Below are 21,786 nucleotides of genomic sequence, written 5' to 3'. Positions count from 1 at the left end.
TTAGAAAAATAGAACGGAGCTATCTGAGAGGCGCCACCTACACGCCCCTCGCTTCTCCTTTATATAAGTATATTGATTTAATTTAATTTACATTATATGTGTATATATTAATCTTGTATGAATTACAAATCATCTAATTAAATCGCGTATTATAATGTGATCCTCTCTAGTTGGATGCTGAAGTCGAAAAGTTATGTTCAATCAGCAAAACGATTTTTCTGTAACTCTACATAATTTTATGATTTTAAAGTATTATATTGATATGAAAAAGAATTAAATAATTTTTTAAGAGGCCAACTAAACATATCGAATGTCATATTCCCTATTTGTTTTCTTCACTCTTTCTTTAAAAACAGCACAAATACAAAATTTATTTTCTCCTTCCTAAGAAGTAAATGCATGAGAATATATTAATTTTTTATGTAAGCTAAGCCATTATAATATTTATTATTACATTAATGAAAAAGCAATTCTCGCAAAAAAATTAATTAGTTAAAATTTTCAAGATTGTATGTTGTGACCGGTAAGAATGGAGCACGTTTTCTTTAAAGAAAATAATGCCTCACAAATGCATAATTTATTTTATAATAATTTAACATGTGATAGTAAATATTAACATATACTCCTTTGTCACTAGGTAGTTTAATTTGGGGCATGAGAGTTTGGTAAATATTGTGATGCTTCTGAAAAACATAGTTCGTAATTTATTTATTTATTTTTTTAATTTGAACAAAAATTTAATATTTTAATTTAAATACATAAAACAAATTTTAAAAAAATATTATAAAATTATATTTATAAAACAATTAAAAAAAATTATAAAAAAAATGAGAGAAGAAGAAAACGATACGACACCCCCATGATGAAAGATGAGATAAAATGCAAGACCAAACCGACGGTTAGTCCAAGAAAAGTGTAGAGGCCCACTATGAGAGTACCCATAAACAATGTTATATAAAATCAGGCCCAGACCAACAATCTAAGGAGTAAGGATGCGCAAAATATAGGCCCTTGACTGAATTGCATAATTGCATTTTTATCAAGCCCCTGAGGAAAAAGATTAAAGTGAGCCGAATGAGACGGATTAGAATATCTTCTCATTATTTTTAAACAAATACGTGACAGACAGAAATAAGTCCTTACTTGCGAAATCAGTTTTTGAAATCTTTTAAGAAATTTCGACTTTAATTTTATATAGAATAAGTCTTTTTATCATATAACTACCGTGTTCTAAAAATTTCGGATTCATTAAAAATTCTTGACTAATTTTTAAAATGTATATAATCAATTTATTGATTACTCTCTGATTTAATTAAAAAATTCGATAAATTATTGAATCAAGAGTTCAACTGATTAGCTCATATTTCCGATTTCTATAACCCTGCTTCCCGTGCACAAATGCTGAATAAGTTCTTCATATGCAGAACCAACTCAGAATTTTGGAGTTGTGCTCTTGTTAAACCAAGCAAAACAAACTCGATACGAAATACAGCCAGTCAACCAAGTGATATATTATTCCATATGTCCAACTTACACATTAAAAAAGCACTAAGCATCTTCGGTAAAAGAAAGTACATTTGACCAATTAAAATAAAGAAATGAAGCAATAGCCCTTAAATTTGAGCATTGGGCATGGATCTGTCACCTTCAACAAATCCCCACCCACAAATAAACATATGTTAATGATTTTAGATTAGATAATTATGTTAAAGACAATCTCGCCAGCTCGAAATGTTTCGTTTAAAGATATAATTAGAATGTCACGACCAATTAAATACTAGGTTTTGGTCGTCTTAGAATATTAAGAACTGGGCCAAGTACACGTGTAATTGTTTTTTAGTAGTTGAGGTGGAGATCGAGAAACAAGAGTTGCGGCGGATGTTAGGGTGGACGGTTGAGATGGCGGACCAAGGTGGAGGAGTAGCTGGACGGAAGTACACGAGTACGGTTTTTTATGAATATTTTGATAACAATTTTGGATTTATTATAAAAGATTGTGTCGAATAATGATATTAGACATATTTATGTATGTTTATTTGTGTGCATATAAAATAATAATAATAATAATAATAATAATGTATGCAAATAGAGTGTAAATATGTATATTTAATGTATATTTGTAAAATAGATTTTAAAATATGTATAATTAATTGTTATATATACTTTTTTATGCAGTATCACTAAGAGGAACCGTGAATGGTTGGGTAATTATTTTATAGCTGAAATATGAAAGTACATCCTCCAAGATACAAATCACTTGATAAATTAGATAAACTAAATTCAAATGCCGATAAAATGATAGAAGCAAAGAGGGAAAAAAATAAAGAAGAAGAGTTCCCAATGACGTTTATATACTTATTGTATTTGAATTTATAATCATTTTGATTTGTAGATAAAGTATTGTGAAATTTGAATTTAAAAAGAAAAAATCCTTCAATACAAGATTTATGTTAATTTAAGAGTATATCCAACGATATTGAATAAATTCGATTTACATAAAATATGTTAGATTTTGTAAGACTTAGATGATGTTACGGGTGGTCCACCAAACACAATCAACATCAACAAATCGACTATTTATAATAATAAAAACACTATCTTTTTAAAATTGTACTACTAAACTGCTAATTATACAAGCTAATGATTCTATGATATCGGAGATTCTCTCACATGAATAATTTTATATCAATTTATCAAAACAAAATAAAAAGTTTGTCGATAATATGCTTGATAAATTAAACAGATGATTTAACTGATAATTGTTTTTTCTTCTTTTACATACCATATAAACAACAATTGTATTCCTACACAAAGCGTTTAGAATTTTAGATCACAGATCAAATCATGATCTAACAACCACTCTTGCAGAAAAATAAGCAGCATTTCCTACTTCCGCGACAAAACCTCAGTCGCTAATTAATGCTTACTGCATTACTGATTTAATAGTATTTTTATTTGGGATTTACTATGGAGTGCCCAAGGGCACACAATAGTCCCCAACTCCAATAAAAATAACTCATTTTGATTGGTGGATGAACAATAAATGACAATGGCCCCCTGCATTCACATCAACTCCACCAATCAAAACAAGCTATTTTTATAGAATTTAGTGTTTAATATATGCCCTTGGGCACACATTAGAAAGACCGTTTTTATTTAACGTCCTTTCCTTCTGATTATTGCATGAAAATTAGGTTGCAGACTGCAGTGTTGTGCTTCGAAATGAGTAATTAATTGAAGAATATATAGTAAATTCTGACATGTAGTGACAGTACTATTTGTTAGATTATATTTAATGATCTAATAAAAATATTTAGACATATAAATTACAGATAATTATATTTTTTATGTTTATCCTAGTTATTAGGGTGATTAAGTGGTCTGAAATAAAGAGGCTTAAATCGTCTATGGATGTGTAATACTCTCTCCGCCCCTTTTAAATGTTCATTTTCGTTTTCAAGGAGTTAAATTAACCAATTTTTGATTAAATATTACAAATTATATATTCGTTATTTTTAAAATTTGAAAATTGCATATTAAAATACACTAAATATATTTTCTAAATGGACATGTAAAATGAGACAGAAGGAATACGCAATAGCAAATATTATTGAGATTAATGAGGTGTGATAGGGTAACGACTACTACATAAAGAATAATACAGGATTTTAGTCATAAGACTGTTCCAACTTCTACTCCCATATTACCATCAGTTTAAGCGAGATATGATTAGAGACAAATCAAGTTCGTGGAAAATTAAATATTTAACGTGTTATGTCCTCAAATATTAGCGTGTTACGTGTCAAATTATCAGGCCTAACTATCGTTCTCACGTGGGTGCGGTTTTAAGTTTTTTATTTTTTATGTAAGGACGGTTTTGAGTCCTTTTGACCACCCAAAAAAACTCGCAGCATGAAACACACACAGAAGAGAGGAGAATATGATCATGTGCATTTATATTTTTCCCTGATCCACTGGCTCGGCACTGAGTAAGAAAAACCATTAAGAAAAATCAAAGAGCTCGGATCTCCACAAAACTGCACCAACACTGCTATAAAATAAACAAGACGACCCAAAGAAGGAGATAGAATGCGTATCGTGGGTGGTCCTCAACGCTCCTCTGCGAGCTCTTACTACAAAAAGACACTGAGAATATAATACACCGCTCACGCAATACACGAAACTCTGACACGAATCATATGGGTTGCTACGTTTTGGTCCAAAGCAAATTTTTGGGAGGGATATCAAAAGGTAAAATTATGAAAGATTTCGCGATTTATGGAATTTGAGGTAAAAGGGTTTGATGTTCGTGTCTAAAGTATCTTTACTCGATTTTTTCAAAAACGGATTTTTAAAAATTTAGATAGAATCCGAAGTTGTAAACAGATTTACCATTGTCCCCGGTGCATTTTAATACGATTTTCCGATTATAATTATACTTCTGTTAATTGTTTTGACTTGTTACTGATTATACTGATTAAGATCGGTTATTTTTTCAATTATAATCGTACTTTCAAATTATTTAATCTATAACTAATTATATTGAACAAGATCAATTATTTGTGTAATAAATTTATAAACACGCTTATAACTTATTAGTTGTAGTATATTGAAAATTCTAAATTTCTTCATAATGTTATTAATTATTATATCTAATAATTAATATGTTTAATTTTAAATAAAATTATAAACCAAAAAATTATTTATACTTATAAATCGTTTAATAATTATATATAAAACAAAATTTAATTTATATTAGCCTGTATGATTTTGGACACTGAATGAGAATTGAACAATGCGATCATCACCGAGTACAGTTCAATTCCTACTTGAAAGAGTGTTCGAGTGATGTGAGTAAATTGAGTTGACCATGTATGAGACAAAAAGTTTATATTTTGAAGTACGGGGCATAAATATTCCATTCAACGCAAACAGGAAAAGAGAGTTACCAATAATGAAAATGGACCACATAATCTCAATAATTCATACAAAAATCATCGAATCCAAATTAACTCAATTATGAATCGGGATTTTGTCACCCCAACGATCTTTCATCTGTTGTTGTTTTGTTGTTGAGAAGGAACCCTGTTTAGATCCAAATCATTATCGCCTTGCTAAATAGTTTTGTTCGCAGAAAAACTAGCTATGAGCCTATGACATGGCATAGAGTCTACTAAATTTTAATGTTTTGTTATTAACTGAAATTTATTGTTATCAATTTCATTTGACTAAGTTCGTCAAAAACTAGCATAATATCATATTATCACAACTATGTCCTAAGGTTTTTTTTTTTTTGAGAAAATGTCCTAAGTTAATCTATGGTTCAAATTTTGGAGATATCGGATAAATTTTTGAAAAACATCTACCTATTTTAATTTTAAACATTATAAAATATTTTTTAATTTTGTAAGACTTAAAATGATGAAAATGTCAAAAAATAAATAAAAAATTAAGAACATTATTGATAACTAGTTGAGTTTATGTTGAAAATTAGTCCATATAAAATTTTAAATTATTAGAAGAAGACCCACGCGAGTCTTACATTGTATTTCAACGGACACTTATCTCCCGTATCTTATTTGATCTATCCATGCCTACATGAAAAATAATTTTTTCAAAAAATTGAATCAACGATTTAAATAATTTCACTTTCGATCTTATGGCTTCAGCTGATTGCCTAATTTTTATATGAGATGGTATATGGTCGACTTTATTGCAAGTTAAAAATAATCTCTCCGTCTCAAAAAGATGATATTTTGATTATTTTTTTTACGTATTTCAATGTATTTGGTAGGTGTATTTATAAACAAAATTTTCAATTTTTTTGTTTTGCATAAAAATATAAGATCCATATTTTTAGACAAAATAAAAAAAATTTAAAAAATAATATTTAAAAGAACCTTTTCCAAATACATTGAAATGCATGAAAAAGTCATAGGATTATTTTTTTAGGATGGAGGGAGTAATTTACTCGGAGACATTATTTAATTAATAAAATTTCGAATTTTTTTGTCCGGTGACAAGACGTTGCTTCCATACTTGACAAAGATGACGAAAACCGAAGCAATTCTAGATTATTTTTTTTTTTTTTTGACAGAAATACACTTGCTCGTATCGATAAACGCCAATACTCCGAGGAGTTTCTTTCATTCAAAAAAGCTTATCATCTAACCGAAAGACATGAAAATGTCTCCGGAAGCTTAGACAATAAGACCTTAATGTCCGAAAGGAAATCGTCCCAATTTGTAAGACCACGCCACCTGAAACAAATACGATCCATTAATAACAAGAAATTAATAATAATAAATTTAATAATTAAAATCAGTATAGATTATCAAAAAAAATGGTACAAGTAGAAGAAATGATATATATATAATATTTTGACAAAAAGAAGATAAAATAAGAAAGAAAACAGAATAAAAAATATATCTAACCAAAGGGAGACCTTTTGGCTAGATATATAACACAATAAATAATTACTAAGAATAATTAATAAAATGTATTAAAATAAAACTATAATTTTCAAAAAATATCTAAAATTTTAAATAAAAATTAAATTAAAATTAATAAACAAGCCAACAAAATGGCACCAAATTGCCGATTATTAGGCCAAGAATATACGCCATCAATTATGGCCACCCATATACGGTACGAACAAAACCATGAATCAAGACTGCAAATAAATATACACCGGTTAACAAATTGCATTAACCCCTAATCAATGAGAATTAAAGCATTTAGAGCATATATTTAAAAGCAATTACTCGAGAAAAAAATAAAATTCAAGATTAGCAACAATCAAGTGAGTCAAAATGGTAAACAAGCCATAAAATGGCATCCAAACTTGAACAAAACCATTAAAGGCATAATAAAGTCATAATTAATGACTCCCATAAATTGTAATAAATATTCATAAAGAATATCCCTCCGATTACAATCACAATTTAAAGTAACTGTTCTATTTAAAGAAACAAATAATGAATAGTCAATAAAAGAGAAACCCGTAACTAAGGCCAATCCAATTTACAAATAAATTATTACCTAAAAAATCAACCAATCATAATAATTATGGATTGAAAAACGTAACGGATTCGACCTTCATTACATTCATTATAACAAACACTAGATCACCTGCACTGCTACCGACAAAAATGTAAAAATCACATAGATCAATATCCCAGAGTAACAAGCATCAACACTTCAACAGAGATCTTATAAGAATGAAACCTTTCTCAGAGGGTAGTAAAGTCAAATTAAAATTCAAAAACCAAGCCTGAGAATATGTAAAAGTCTTAAACTTAACCTACTAAACAACATCCACATCCACTCAACGATTGCACAACCAATTCACAGCAATGACAAGGAACCAACAAGACTAGACTATAATCATCAATATATAACACACATAGATGGATAGAATACACACATAACACACATAATATACATAAAAGATGCACAAAAAAAGAAATTTTGAATACAAAAAACACATAACAAAACCCATAATAAACTCATTAAAATCAACAGGAAAACCATGAAAAGATTGTACCTTGATCATGATCAAACATATAAATCCACTTACAAGGTCAGCAGATGGATCTATGGTCAAAATCTTGACAAATCAAAATGAGGCCACCCCTAGAGTACCCGCCCACGAGATAATAATTGTTCAGCAATACTCCCTCCGTTCCTAAATATTAGTCGCTTTGACTTTGTGCACGTAATTTGAGGTGTACAAAAAATATGCTTCTACGTATTATTTTTCAAATTTTCTTTTTCTGAATAAAAGTTTAACATCTATATTTTTATTCAAAAAAAGAAAATTTAAAAAATAATGTGTAGAAATACGTTTTTATTGCACCTCAAAATACGTGCAAAAAGTCAAAGCGACTAATAAAAAGGAACGGAGGGAGTATTTCACATGTCCACATGCACACACATTGATTCAAGTGAGAACAATTGTTCAGCAATATTTCACATTTTCAATGGTTTGTATTGGAGTAGTACCTATATTTGTGCGCGCGCACACACACAAACAAACACTGAATCAGGTGACAGCAATTTATACGTGGGAATAGTAAGAACAATTGTTCTGCATATATTTCACATTTTAAATGTTGTATTGTTTAGCAACAGAACAATAGTGTCCTTGGTATTCTCACACTAAAATGTGTTCTCCATGGAGCGTGACCCCTATGGGATATTTTATAAGAAACTCTTGCGCATTAATTTAAGATAATTGCAAATTATCAATGGTCTAGATTATTATTAACATATATATGTGATGAAAATACTCTTCGCGCCTAGTGTTTGTCTTGTATGTTCTTCATAACGATGGTCAGAATCACTGAATCACGTTATGCTTTTTTTTTTTCCTTTCCCTTGTGAAATTGAACTTTCGAGGCTTACCAGTTACCACACTTGGAAAAGAGAAGCGCTCCTCCAAAGTGCTAAAAAGCAAAAGGCTATTACTGTTCTTATTTCTTTTCATCACTCTTTCATGTCACCATTTTCCACTCTTTTTTCTTTATCTCCTCAATTAGCTGGTGTTTGTTTACAAGAAGCTGAAACTGCTTCTGACCTTTATTTTTATTGACCTGTTTATGTAAAGAAGTAGAAGTATTTTTAAGAATCTGTTACTTTTATTGATCCGTTTATGTAAAGAAGTAGAAGTATTTTTAAGAAACCGAGAATGTTAGCTTCTCTCTCACAACTTTTGCTTATTTTCCAAACACTTTATTAACTTATTTACTTCTCATTTCTACTCCACTGAAAAATCATTTATTTTAAGATAAACCAAACGGCCCCTAAATAGCATACTTGCGGAATGGAAGCAATGCAATGACTGTTTACCTATGTTATATGTTCGTTTTTTTAAAATGCAATGACTGTTTACCTATGTTATATGTTCGTTTTTTTTTATTTATGTTAATTAACTGATTTAGAATAAAGAAACTAGTCTTTAGATATTTTCACATATTGTTAAATCTTCTTGCATTTCAGGTCTCGAACAGAAATTTTAAGTAAATTATTAACCGAAAATAAGTAAGAAATATCCTTACAAGCCGAAAGAAAGACTAAAGAATCGTTTGGTGACGGGATTGGAATCATTTCTCTAGGTTAGTTTGATCTGATTTAAAACAATAACCTATAACTTGACGTGATGCATGCACTTAAATTATTTTTCTGTATAATTTTATATTATAAGTGATTTGTGAATTATTAATATAATAAAAAATAAATTTTATTGATTATCTATTTCAGTTATAAATTTCTTTTTATTAAAAATTTGAAAAATATTTTATGAAATACAACATATTAATTTTAAATTTGTTACACAAACTTTATATCCAAGTTAAAATCACCATACATCGGAGCTTGCACAGAGAGGCTGATAGGCCGGTGTTTCAGATCCACATGTCACCACCCCATTGTGGAAAAACACTAAAAACTAAAAAGTACGAATGGGTCACCATGGTGTCTTGAATTTTCTAAATTATTACTTTTTCCTAATATTCCTTAAGTTAAGTCGTTAAACAACTTTTAAGATGTAAAACACGGGTGCATGTGAATTAATTAAGAATAATCGTACACATTAATGGCTCTGCAACCATTAATTTTTTGCAAGATCGGCGATACATACCCTCTTTTTCTTTTCCGAAATTTGTTAGCGATACCAGTAGTACTATAAGAATTATAAGATTTTATTAATTTTATTAATTGGAAAAATATGAAACGACACGACTCTTCGCACAAGATTTTATGAAAGATTGGTGTTGCTTAGTTCATAAAAAATTACGAAGAATTTGCATAAAAGGAAAAAGTAAATTTGTGTAAAAAATGGAAATAATTTATATTTTTCTAATGCAATATTTGTGGATAAGAAAAACACGTTTCGAAACATGATAGCATATAAATGGAATCGTGTACATTTATGTAATAAAGGGAAATGCTTCGTATTAATATTTTAGTTGAAGAAAAAGTAAAAAAGCAAAAATGTTAGAAATATTAAATAGATTAAAAATGGGTATAAATGATATGTGTCATATACTATTGACTATAATTCTAATAATAATCTTTCTTATCTGCTCAAAAATAAATAATAATAATAATAATAACAATAATGATAATCATTCTTATATGTATAAATCTCTCCAAGTATATTATTCTAAACTATATCATGCACGCGTCAATTTAATACGTGTGACATTATTTATAAAAAATATTTGGATTATTAAATTAGGTTTTACCAAAACTTACACAATTTTTCCTTATTAATTTTTTACCGTAGAAAAGTATTTGGCACGTTGCATCACGCTGTCAGCGAGTCATAATTATTCCCATAAATATCATTCACTCCCAGAGTCTTAGGAAATAATAAAAATTAGTTGCAAAAACAAATTAACTTTTATTTAAAAATAAATACCACCACCTTTATTATTTTCCCCCTTTTCTTGCTCTGTCTATATTTTGCAATCCCTTCTCCCTTGTTCTCCAAACTTGCCCCATCTCTCTCTCTCTCTCTCTCTCTCTCTCTCAACTTGCCCCATCTCTCTCACTCTCCCTCCCTCCTACGCACTGCATATACATAGATATTCATCAAGATTCAAGTTAGAAGCCAGAGAGATTTAATATACTGGAGGTAAATTTGTTTTTGAATGGCACCAGGTCTTGATTGTGCAGTATCAAGTCTCCTCTGTTCTGAAGAAACTGAAAGTATCTATTTTGATGAGTGTGTTGAAGACCTTGAGACCTCATTTCACAACAAAACTATTAAAAATCAAATCTTTGAGGCTAAAGAAGAGTCTTTTTATAGTTTATTGCCTTTACAAAGTGATGAAGCTTTCGATTTGATGTTAAAGAAAGAATGTGAGCATTTGCCTGCTTCTGATTATGGGGAAAGATTGAGAAATGGGGTTTTGGATTTGAAGGCTAGGCAAGAGGCTGTTGATTGGATTGGAAAGGTAATATCTTGTGTTTTTTTGAGATAAGTACTTTTTTTAGGACTAGATGTGATTTTGTAACTTTTTTAGGGATTTTTTGGGCTTATTTAGGTTCTTGATTGAGAAAAATGAGATGGGGTTTGGCTGAATTTTAATTGATGTATGGATGTTTATAGAAGATTTATTTATAAAAGGATTATTATCAGTTCTTGAAAATTTAGTGATGATGTGTGTTGGTTGTTTTATAGGTGAATTCCTATTTCAATTTTGGACCTCAGTGTGCATATTTATCTGTGAACTACTTTGACAGATTCATCTCTGCCTATGAGTTACCAGTAAGCTCCTAATGTATTTAGGTCGATGGCATTTGATTATTTTTCGTAATCTACTTGTGTATGTGTGGATGAATGTATGATTGATGCATTCTGTATTTTAGGCTGGAAAAGCATGGATGATGCAGTTGTTGGCTGTTGCCTGTGTATCTCTAGCGGCCAAAACGGAGGAGACTGAAGTGCCATTGCTCTTAGATTTACAGGTATACTTGTAGCATTGTTAGTTTTTACTGATTCATTGAAGATTTTCTGTTGGTTATGTTAAGATGATTCCCCTGATTGAATTATGACTTCAATGATCAGGTTTGTGAATCGAAATTTATATTTGAAGCAAGAACCATACAGAGAATGGAACTTCTTGTTTTGAGTACATTGAAGTGGAGAATGCAATCAGTAACCCCTTTCTCATTTATTGAGTATTTTATTGCAAAGACTACGGGGGATCATATTGCATCAACGTCTACAATATACAGATCGACGCAACTTATAGCAAGCCTGACAAAAGGTCATTCTATTATATTTTTGATGGTTCATATGTGTGTGTGCTTTGCGTGTGTGTGCTGATATTATCTTTACTGTGACTTAAATTCAGGGATTGAATTCTTGGAATTCAGGCCTTCTGAAATTGCAGCAGCAGTGGCTCTGTCTGTTGCAGGAGACACTCATACAGTAGAAACCAAAAATGCATTATATGAACTCGATCACCATTTACAAAAGGTAAATACTATGTGGTCCATTATCTAAAAATGGGAGGATGGGAGAGTCACAATGAAATGATGCATAACTAGAAAGGAGAGAAGTGGAGAGTTATAGATGAATGATATAATAATGTTTGCCTTTTATATTTTTCTTGTGATTCGAGTTTAATTACTTGCAGCCACTTTGTGCATTATTCTTGTAATCGGATACTTAAGCAGACACCAAAATCATGTAAATGCCTTAAGCAATCACAAAAGTTGTATCCTATTAGGTTCAAATGCCAAAATGTGGAATTAATCGGCTTATATAGGGATATCGAGATTTGAGAAAAGTGCCTAACGTATCAAAAGTTTTAATAGTTTTTCCTTCATATTTTGCAGGATAAATTGGTAAAATGTGTCGAACTGATAAAGAGATCATCACCATCTTTCAGTGCATTTAGAAGTAGTGGTCCAAATGGATTAATCCCATCATCATTGCCCCGAAGCCCTAGTGGTGTGCTAGATGCTGCCGCTTGTTTAAGCTATAGAAGTGATGATTCAACAGTTGAATCATGTTTAAGTTCTTCTCATTATGCGGAAAACACTAAAAGGAGGAAGCTAAGTTAAAGCACAATGACCCCCCTCCCCCAAACCTTGTCTACTGGAAAACAAGAACCAAATGTATACAGTGAATACATGGTTTTCGTGAAGTTGGGTCATTGAGGCAAGACCATGCCAAAAGCCAAATGAACTCTAGAAGTTATTTCATGCTCAGAGCATGAAAGCATGCAATCAACATTAGCTGTTAACTACTAGGCCTATTTAACAGCTGGGATATGAGAAGACAAGCTTATTAGCACAAATGGAGTAGATTATAAAAAATGTACATTTGCTTTGATATAAAACTTGTACTATGCTTGAGCCTTGATGCCTTCCCTTTTGCTGATTGTGAAAAGAGAAAAAAAAAAAAAATTAGTTATATAGGACCCGGGAGAAATGAAATTTTTGGTTAGTTTTATTAATAAATTACATGCTTGTCTCATCTTTGTCATCTTGCATTTGATTCTCAGGAAATCTAAATTCAGAGCAAATTTTTTATTTTCAGAGCAACATATTGCTGTTGAAATAAAAAAAACTCTGAAAATAACATTTCCCTTTACAATTTCACACAAGTCATGCTTTTGAAATCGTATCAACTATCAAGTTGTGAGTAAATAGCTCTATCACTCTCTACTTTACCTATGTTATAAACATTTGAAGCCATATGGAAAAGTTATGACAAAAGTTAAGTAGGGCTTGTCAATTATAACAGAAAAAGAGCTTTCATGATAAACAAATTCTGATTGAATTCTTAATAACTTGTGAGCCATGAATCTCAATCTGCAGAAATGAGCAGCTATTCATCACTGTAATGAAAATTCAAGCTCTCCCCGACTAGGCAATAATTTAGAACTTAAACACGACGAATTTTTTAAAATCATTATACAATTCATCGAAGAATACTGCTACAGAAGGTGCAAGATCAATCATAATTGCAGCAACTAGATTCGTGAAAATAATTTGCATGACATGCAGAGTTTCCGATAAGAATAATGGTTCACGACAATCGATTATAAGCAGCATAAGTTTGGCAGAAAAAAATTGTAGTAAGGTATAAATTCTAGAATGAGTTATTTTCAGCTAAATAGGAAAAAATTGTTGATAATATAATGCATCATACAATAACAGGGAATGTTAGATGCTTCTGCTATAAATAATGTCACGGAGACTGGATGGAGAGATGAAACTAAGATGTGCACAAGGCAAGGCCCAGCAATAAGTCTCTCAGGTCTCACCTTACTCACACTTGTATTTAATGCTCAATATCTCTAATTTTAGTTTTTTTTTTTTTTTAAAGTGATATCTCTAATTTTAGTTAGTATCCGATAAATGTTTAAAAGTCCTCAATGGGGGTGGCTTTTTTTTTTTTTTTTTTTCTTTTTCTGCTGCACAATATATAACACCGGGACGATTACGGTCCTTTTCGTATTGTTACAAGCTTGTTGTGAGAAAATTGGCAAGCAATTTTTCTTTATAATAATAGAGTATTTGACTTGAGAGCTATTTCACAGTTATATCTGGCAAAATATATTATTCTTTATGTTATAACTCACTTGAATATAAAAAAAATTAATAAATTATTATTTGATTTGTGACGCAACACTTTATCTAATAGTATACTCTTAAATGGATTTTAAAACCCTTGGATAGCTAAAAAATAACGTATGTATTATAAGAATTGGGCTTCGATTGTTTTGAATATTATAAAGTATCGGCTCTGTATAGTTTAAAAATAGACTTAATATACGATATGAATAATAGAACAAATTTTTATACTTATAATATTATGAGTTTCTAAACATTATTTCACCCAACTTCTCTTGAAAATAATAGTCTTTGTATTTAGCAAAATAAATTTATTTTATCAAAGAGTGAGAGTGCTGTTACACTTTGTCTATTTATGGAGATCATAAATAATCTCAGGGTGTGGTTCATTGAGGAACCAATATTATTGAGTAACCTAGTAACTAAATCTCAGTGGTGCACGTGTCTGTAACATAACTGCTTGTTCTCACCCAATGTGTTCAGAACACACGCATCACTACTTTTTAGCAAAAGAACAAAACTGATTATATATACTATTGTACATAACATGATTTACATTAATTTAATAATAAATTTCTTTTAGTATGTTACGTATAATAGAATTTAATTTGCCAAATATATTTTTACTATAAAAAATATTACTATTAATAATTTTATATTACATACTAAATACTCTAAAACATATAATTTTCTAATTTTCTATATTATACAATTTCATCATAATTTTTTAACTTTTTGTATATTATAATTTTTATTTTGCGTTCTACAATTTTCTTTTTGTGTTCTGAAATTTTAAGGTTCTGTATTTTTCGGTGTTTTATATATAAGTTATTCTTTGTGTATTTTTTTAATGTAATGTGTTTTTTGGTACAATTTTATATTTTTTCTTATGATCTATAATTTTGTTTTTTATTTTATAATTATATATTATTCAAAATTTTTGGTGTTCTATTTTTTTGGTGTTATGTGTTCTTCTCTCATCGATCTGTGTTGTGTTCTCTAATATGTGATGATATAAGAATTTAGTTTTGTCTAATTTATTTCTATTACAAAACATTATTATCATAAATTATTTTGAATATTATATTTCAATTTTTTATATCATACTATTTCTTGAAAAATTTAACTTTATTTTAATCTTTTAATAATCTATAACATTTATTGTGCTTTTGATAATTTTTGTTTTGTGTTCTGTAATTTTTTGTGTTCTGTAGCATTCAAAAGATTTTGTGTTCTGTATTTCTGGTTATTTTTTAAATTTTTTATGTTATGTATTTCTATTTGCGTTTTGTATATATTTTGTGATTCTATTATTTTTATTTGTAATTATAATCTTTTGTGTGTTTTATAATTTCAGTTTGAGTATTTTTAGTTAGTTTACGTTTTGAATTTATTGTGTTCTGTATTTGTTTTGTTGTATGTTCTTTTTTTTAACATTTTTATATCTCTTCTTATTTAAAATATATATTTTTTTGTTCTATATTTTCTTGTACATAATTACTTTTACATAACATATAATAAATTTTGTTTTATTTACAAATCATAAATGTGTTATGTGTTTTTAAACCCATCAATTTTTTAATAGTTTTCACTTTTGTAATAAACATATTTTTGTATTATATTTATAACTAATTTATATACAGCTATAACTACAGAACATAAAATACTATTACAGAACATAGATACAACTAAACACCTCATGCACGTTCTTCCTAATTTCTAGGGTTTGGATACTTGTACGTGTGTCTCCTATTTTTATGCCGTGTCTCTTTTCAATTTTTAATCTTGACCTTCCTTTTCTTTCATATCAATGCAAATCAATGGCTCCTGATAAAAGTTACTAAGTTACTATTTCTATAGGATACTCAAGGAGAAGCCCCCAATAATCTCATTTTAATAAAATTATCATTTGATAAATTATTATTTAATTAAAAAATTTAACTTGAAATGACCTAAAAAGATTGTGATAATCGATGATACCAAACATGAGCGAGATAATTTGGAAACACATATACATATATTCAACTCAAAATATTTTTTTATTTATTTATATAAAATTTAGTTAAAGCCACGATGTAGGTCAATCAATGGATTATCTAAAGTGGTCTTTGATAATCTAATCATTTGTAATCGTGCATGTCGAGTTTTTACATATCATATTTTATCATTTGGGCCAATTTAGTTTGGACCACACCCGAATATCTTATTCTTGTAGACTTGTACAAATTGAAAATGGGTTTGGGATGTCCGGATAATTTTTTCTGGACCACACTGCACTGTATGTCAATAATTGCACAACGTCAAGAATGGGCTTGGGTATTTAGACAATGGGATAAAGGTTGTAGCAAATTTGATAGGCACTTATCCTATCTTCTGGTCAAGGAAATAATTTTATTAAATTTTATTAAATGACAGGTGTTTGTTATTCAAAATTTTGAATTTTTTTCAAATATTGAACCATATTAGAGGTCTAAATAGACCAATATTATAATATTAATATTAGGTCATCAAAGCATTGAAAAATTATTAATTGAAATAAATCATTTATGAAATTGAATCATAGTGATATGTGTAGTTAAAAATATAAATAATTAATTATGAGAGTTTTCTCTAACATAATTAATTATATTTATAGATCAAAGTAATTAATTGCAAACAGCAGATTAAGAGGGGTGTATTGGATTGGGATTTTAAAGCATTTTTTTGCATTCATGAAATCCGAGGGTATTCGATTGGGATTGTTTGAAATCCATTAAAATCTTGAGGTATTCAATTGGGATTTTAAATTATGCTACAAAATCTGGTGGTATTCAATTGGGATTTTAAATTATGCTTTAAAATCCGAGGGTATTCGATTGGGATTGTTTGAAATCCATTAAAATCTGATGGTATTCAAGTGCTGATGGATTTTTTTTCATTTCATAAAATGATGGATTTTGTGGCATTCTTCCGTGTATTTTAAGTTTTTTGAAATCCCACCAAATTCAATGGGATTTTGAAGCATTGTACCTAAATCCTATCAACTCTGCGACATTTCGTCAAGAATCCGCACAAAATCAAAATCCCATACAATCCATTAAAATCTATAGACTAAAAACAATGCATTAAAATCCCAATCGAATACACCCCCGTAAATCTTGACTACAAAAGGGAGGTCTTAAGTCCTAGCTTATTTTCACTTGTTTAGGAAATTAATTAATTTTAATTAATCATCTAGTTTGTTGTTAACGCCGTTGAGTTATAAAATATATATGTTATTGTTGCAAGTATGATGTTGGTAAATTTCAAAATGCAGATATATAAGTTAAATTTTAAATTCTATATATTTATATTTTAACTTAACACTATTAGTAACGCTTAAAAATATATATTAGTTAAATATTAAAATTTTGAAGAATAATATTATAAGTATAAATTTTTGAAAAATAGTATTACAGTGTTATAAAGTATAATACCGTACACAAATTGCAATTTTTCTAAAAATTTGTGCAATTTTTCTAAAAAAACATGTACTTGTGAATAATTGTGATCCTCTTACTCTCTCTGCTTAACTGTACATGCTGGCTTTAGTTGCCAAAAATAAATTAAAATTGATACGCATGGTAATGATTTTTGTAGCTGTTTGTTCTGCAAAGGAAGGAGAAGACGGCGGGCGTGTTAATTAAAGGAGTTTGAGTAGCGTGATTACCTTTTTCTACCAAAGCCTGTTCCTCTGTCAAACTAGATTTTCTTGTCGGGATTCCAAGATTTTTTATTAAATTTTATTTTATCCCACTCCAAATATTATTCCTTTCCTTGTACTCTCTCCGTTTTTTTTTTCTTTTCCTGTTTGTGATGTCGGTACTGTTCATAACATGAGACAAATTACTAATCTACATCTAATCTATAAAAGTAAATATAGTGTTAGATTCCTATTCACGAGTACTTTAATACAGTGAAGTTTTTATATCTAATGCTACTACGAAATGAAAGATATTAACGATCAAAAATGTGTGTTGACAAACGTGAAAAGTACAAAAAAGAAAAAAAGTAATTAGAGAGGGAGGGAGTAATATTATACTCTCTTTGCTCACGTATGCACTTAATAAATAATTATTTCACATAACTTTACCACCTAGTAGTTGCAAGCTTACAATGTTACAATTATTTTCATAATTGGTAGCTATTTCGAAAGAAAGAAAATGTATAAAGGAACTAGAATTGTTTAGCACCTCCGATTTGTAAAAATTATTTATTAAAATTAAATATAAAAAATATGAGGGGAATTCGGTGATAACTCGCTACAATCAAATTCAAAATTTTTATAATCGAAGTAAATATTATACAAGAAATTGATTCATTCCGCCCGGACAATTACATCCCAAAATTTTATGACACTAAAATTTGAAAATTTGAGTAAAAAATGTGACAATGATTTAAATTTTTTGATATTTGCATAAGAATAAATTGTAAACATCGATAAACTATTATTTTTAAATATGTTTAATATGTTAATTAACCTCGCATATAACTTATTTTTAGTTTTTTGGCCGAAGTGAGTGTTTTCTTTATAGTCCATTGAGCTGCAGTGATTGCTATTATTGTAATTTGTAACTTATACAAGGCTTCTCGTTACCTTGAAGCCAAACGTGTGCGGTGTGCATTAAAATGATTCGCATCAATACCTCCTAATTATAGTTACAGATGTTTCATTTATTCTTAATAAACCTTTAAATTAATCATTTAAGAACTAAAGGATAGATAAAATGCTAGTGGTATGTCGTTTAAATATTCTTTTTAAGGGGCATTAGATCCAACATCATGCCCATACATACATATTTCCTAATTCCACCAACTTTTGTTCATAGTTGCAGTCTTACATATGTATTTTTATGTAAATGTACTCATTTGATTTAGGTCGTGTGTGGCAAATAAAAGTTAGCGGGCTGAATTATATTGACTAACCGCATGACATTAATTAATATATAATTATTTAATTATTTAATTATTTAATTAACTTTTATATTTTAATTTTTAACTACACATGTCAATCCTCTTACTGGAGCTTCATTTTCATATAAGTTTTTCAAAACTAATCTTTTTAGCTTAAACATTATTTTAATTAGTGATTACCAAACATAAGCGTTAGATGTTTTGAATGATAAAATCTCTAATTTTTCCGCAATCCTGTAGATTTCCCGACACCAACGGGCTATATCATAATTTCATAATAAATATTATAAGTATGAAAAAACTTATTTTGCATTTAAATAGCAGACACAAACATATAGTTCATTTTATGTACAAACAAAATAAAAAATGTAAAGCATAATTACTCTTCCTGCTAATGACTTTCTTACGAGTATCATTGTGTTCATACACATTATTATTTTAAAAATTAATACAAAACTAGTTACTATGTATGCCATAGAATATTTAAGAGTAGGTTTTCTCTAAATACGTGTCCATCAACCACACGTGTTTGATGATGAAATAGCAATTAGTAAACCTAACACGCTAAGCTTTAAATTAATCAAGTTTGGGAAGTGCACAACAATATAAACATGTTTTCAATATTACAAGGAGGATTGAAAGATGGAATGGTGTGGTTGCTTTTGATCATATAAAAAAGAACTTGGGAATAAAAGTCTATGAAAGTGGGTGGTATGCAAATAATTATCGGAAAAATAATTAATATAAAACTAGCATTTTACCCGTGCTACGCACCGAACGATTATATTTATAAAATAAATTTAATTTGTATACTTATAAATTCAAGAATATATTATTTTGATATTATTCATAAAATTTTATTACATAATATAAGTATAATATTTTTTAAAAATTATATTATTTCTTAAATAATCTAATTTGATTAACCGCAAATGTCCCCTCGTATTATATTAAATGAAATAACCATATTTTCTTTTCAATCAGATATCATACTCTCTCCGTCCTATTCAATTGTATACGTTTATCTTTCATCGTTCGGCACACCTTTCAAGACTCTTATGAAATATAATTCTATAATTTATTTATAAAATTTTCTTTTTTTTATAAAAATATGAATGTGTTATATTTTTATACAAAAAAAGAATATCCTAAAAATAAGTTGCAGAATTATACTTTATTGAAGTATTAAATTCCGTTTCGCGTCTCCGTCTCCGTCCCCGTCCCCGTCCCCCAGTGTATACTATTGGCCAGGACGGAGGGAGTATAAGGATTGACTATCGTTTAGAGATCCTGGAATGAAATCCATGCTCCTGTTTTTGAACCCAAGATTTGAATTATCTCGGTTTAGTTTCAATTTGCATCGATGCTGATCCAAATTAATTCGCTTTTATAATATAAAATATTGAAAACTAATAAGAGAATAAAAAATGTACATATAAAATTAGATTATCTTCAACAATTATGTAATATTTATATATACACTTTTTTATAGTATATTATTTTTCCAATTTCCCGTATTGAATAAAGTAATGTCATATTAAGATTAATCGGATCGGGTGGATGAATCCCCTAATATTAGTCATTATTATTATTATCATATAATTTATTTAATTTGCAAGCATAAATTCGTTTATATCTGCATGATTAGTCTTTATAGACATATTTTAGAAAATTTGTATGCACTTGACTTATTTATAAATTAATATAAATTATTAAATTCAGTAAAGCATGCAGTAAAAATATAAATTGGTAAAAATTTACTTATGTAAATTAAATATTATGAATTTGAAAAGATAAATATATTTGATTTTTGTATCTATTTTCAACCACTGATATAATGAAAATTTTGTCCTAGCAAACTACAAAGTCACCGTGAGATTTCTAAAAACTGGTCATTCTAGATGCTAACTTGTTTTGATTCTATATTATATCTCTCATTATAATTATATATTTATACTTATAAAAATGATTGATGTTTATTTTAGATGAGTTTATTTAATTTTTTAAATAGATTATATTTAATTTTATATCATATAATACTCGAAAGATCATGCCCGTCACGTAATACATGTTAATATTTTAACCACCGCAACAAATGAAAACTTTTTATTTGTCATCAAGTAAATAAAAAGCTCGTTCTAATCTGTAAGGTGTCAAGACTCACATAATTTAAAAAAGATCTATCAAATTGATCCAAAATTGAAAATATTCATTAATCATATAAAAATTTAGGGGTGGACTCATATAAAATAATTTTATTTTCAACAATTATGTAATATTTGTATATAATTTTTTATAGTATAGATGAGGATTTGGGAGCCGGTTATAGAATGGGGATAGGAGCGTGGCGAGCAATTTAAAGGTCATAACTTTTTCATTTTTCCGTACCGGATTACATAATTTCGGATGAAGGTTGATCGGAACGAATGGATGCATCCCCTAATATCAATCATTATTGTAATATTATATTTATATAATTTATTTAATTTGAATTCATAAACTCATTTATATGTGTATAATTAGTCTTTGTAGCCATATTTTAGAAAATTTGTAGGCACTTTACCTATTTATGAAATAATATAAATTATTAAATACAATAGAGCATGTCGTAAAAATATAAATTTATAAAAATTCACTTATGTAAATAAAAATTTAAAAAGATACATATATTTGATTTTTATATCTATTTTCAGCCACTGATATAATGAAAATTTTGTCTTAAAAATTGCTGCTATCCGAACTTTAGCCTCTCTCTGA

The 21,786-nt window shown here is 28.7% G+C and overlaps 1 protein-coding gene across 1 annotated transcript; it reads left to right on the top strand.

The window, feature by feature from the left end:
- Window positions 1-10,458: 10,458 nt before the first annotated feature.
- LOC108216692 (cyclin-D4-1) lies at window positions 10,459-12,994 on the top strand. The gene is made up of 6 exons (XM_017389520.2): window positions 10,459-10,961; window positions 11,189-11,275; window positions 11,377-11,475; window positions 11,576-11,777; window positions 11,865-11,989; window positions 12,352-12,994. Exons 1-6 carry the CDS (start codon window positions 10,656-10,658, stop codon window positions 12,577-12,579), a joined length of 1,047 nt encoding a protein of 348 aa, XP_017245009.1. The 5' UTR covers window positions 10,459-10,655; the 3' UTR covers window positions 12,580-12,994.
- Window positions 12,995-21,786: the final 8,792 nt, after the last annotated feature.

This window comes from Daucus carota, chromosome 4 (genome assembly GCF_001625215.2).
Source record: "Daucus carota subsp. sativus chromosome 4, DH1 v3.0, whole genome shotgun sequence".
Lineage (NCBI taxonomy): Eukaryota > Viridiplantae > Streptophyta > Magnoliopsida > Apiales > Apiaceae > Daucus > Daucus carota.
This window is presented reverse-complemented; position numbering and strand designations above follow the sequence as displayed.

Excerpts from the sequence above, each read along its gene's own strand:
- LOC108216692 (XM_017389520.2), top strand. The coding sequence starts at position 10,656 with ATGGCACCAGGTCTTGATTGTGCAGTATCAAGTCTCCTCTGTTCTGAA. Across the intron at positions 11,476-11,575 it reads CATTGCTCTTAGATTTACAG|GTTTGTGAATCGAAATTTAT; the intron begins GTATACTTGTAG and ends TTCAATGATCAG. Across the intron at positions 11,778-11,864 it reads TATAGCAAGCCTGACAAAAG|GGATTGAATTCTTGGAATTC; the intron begins GTCATTCTATTA and ends ACTTAAATTCAG.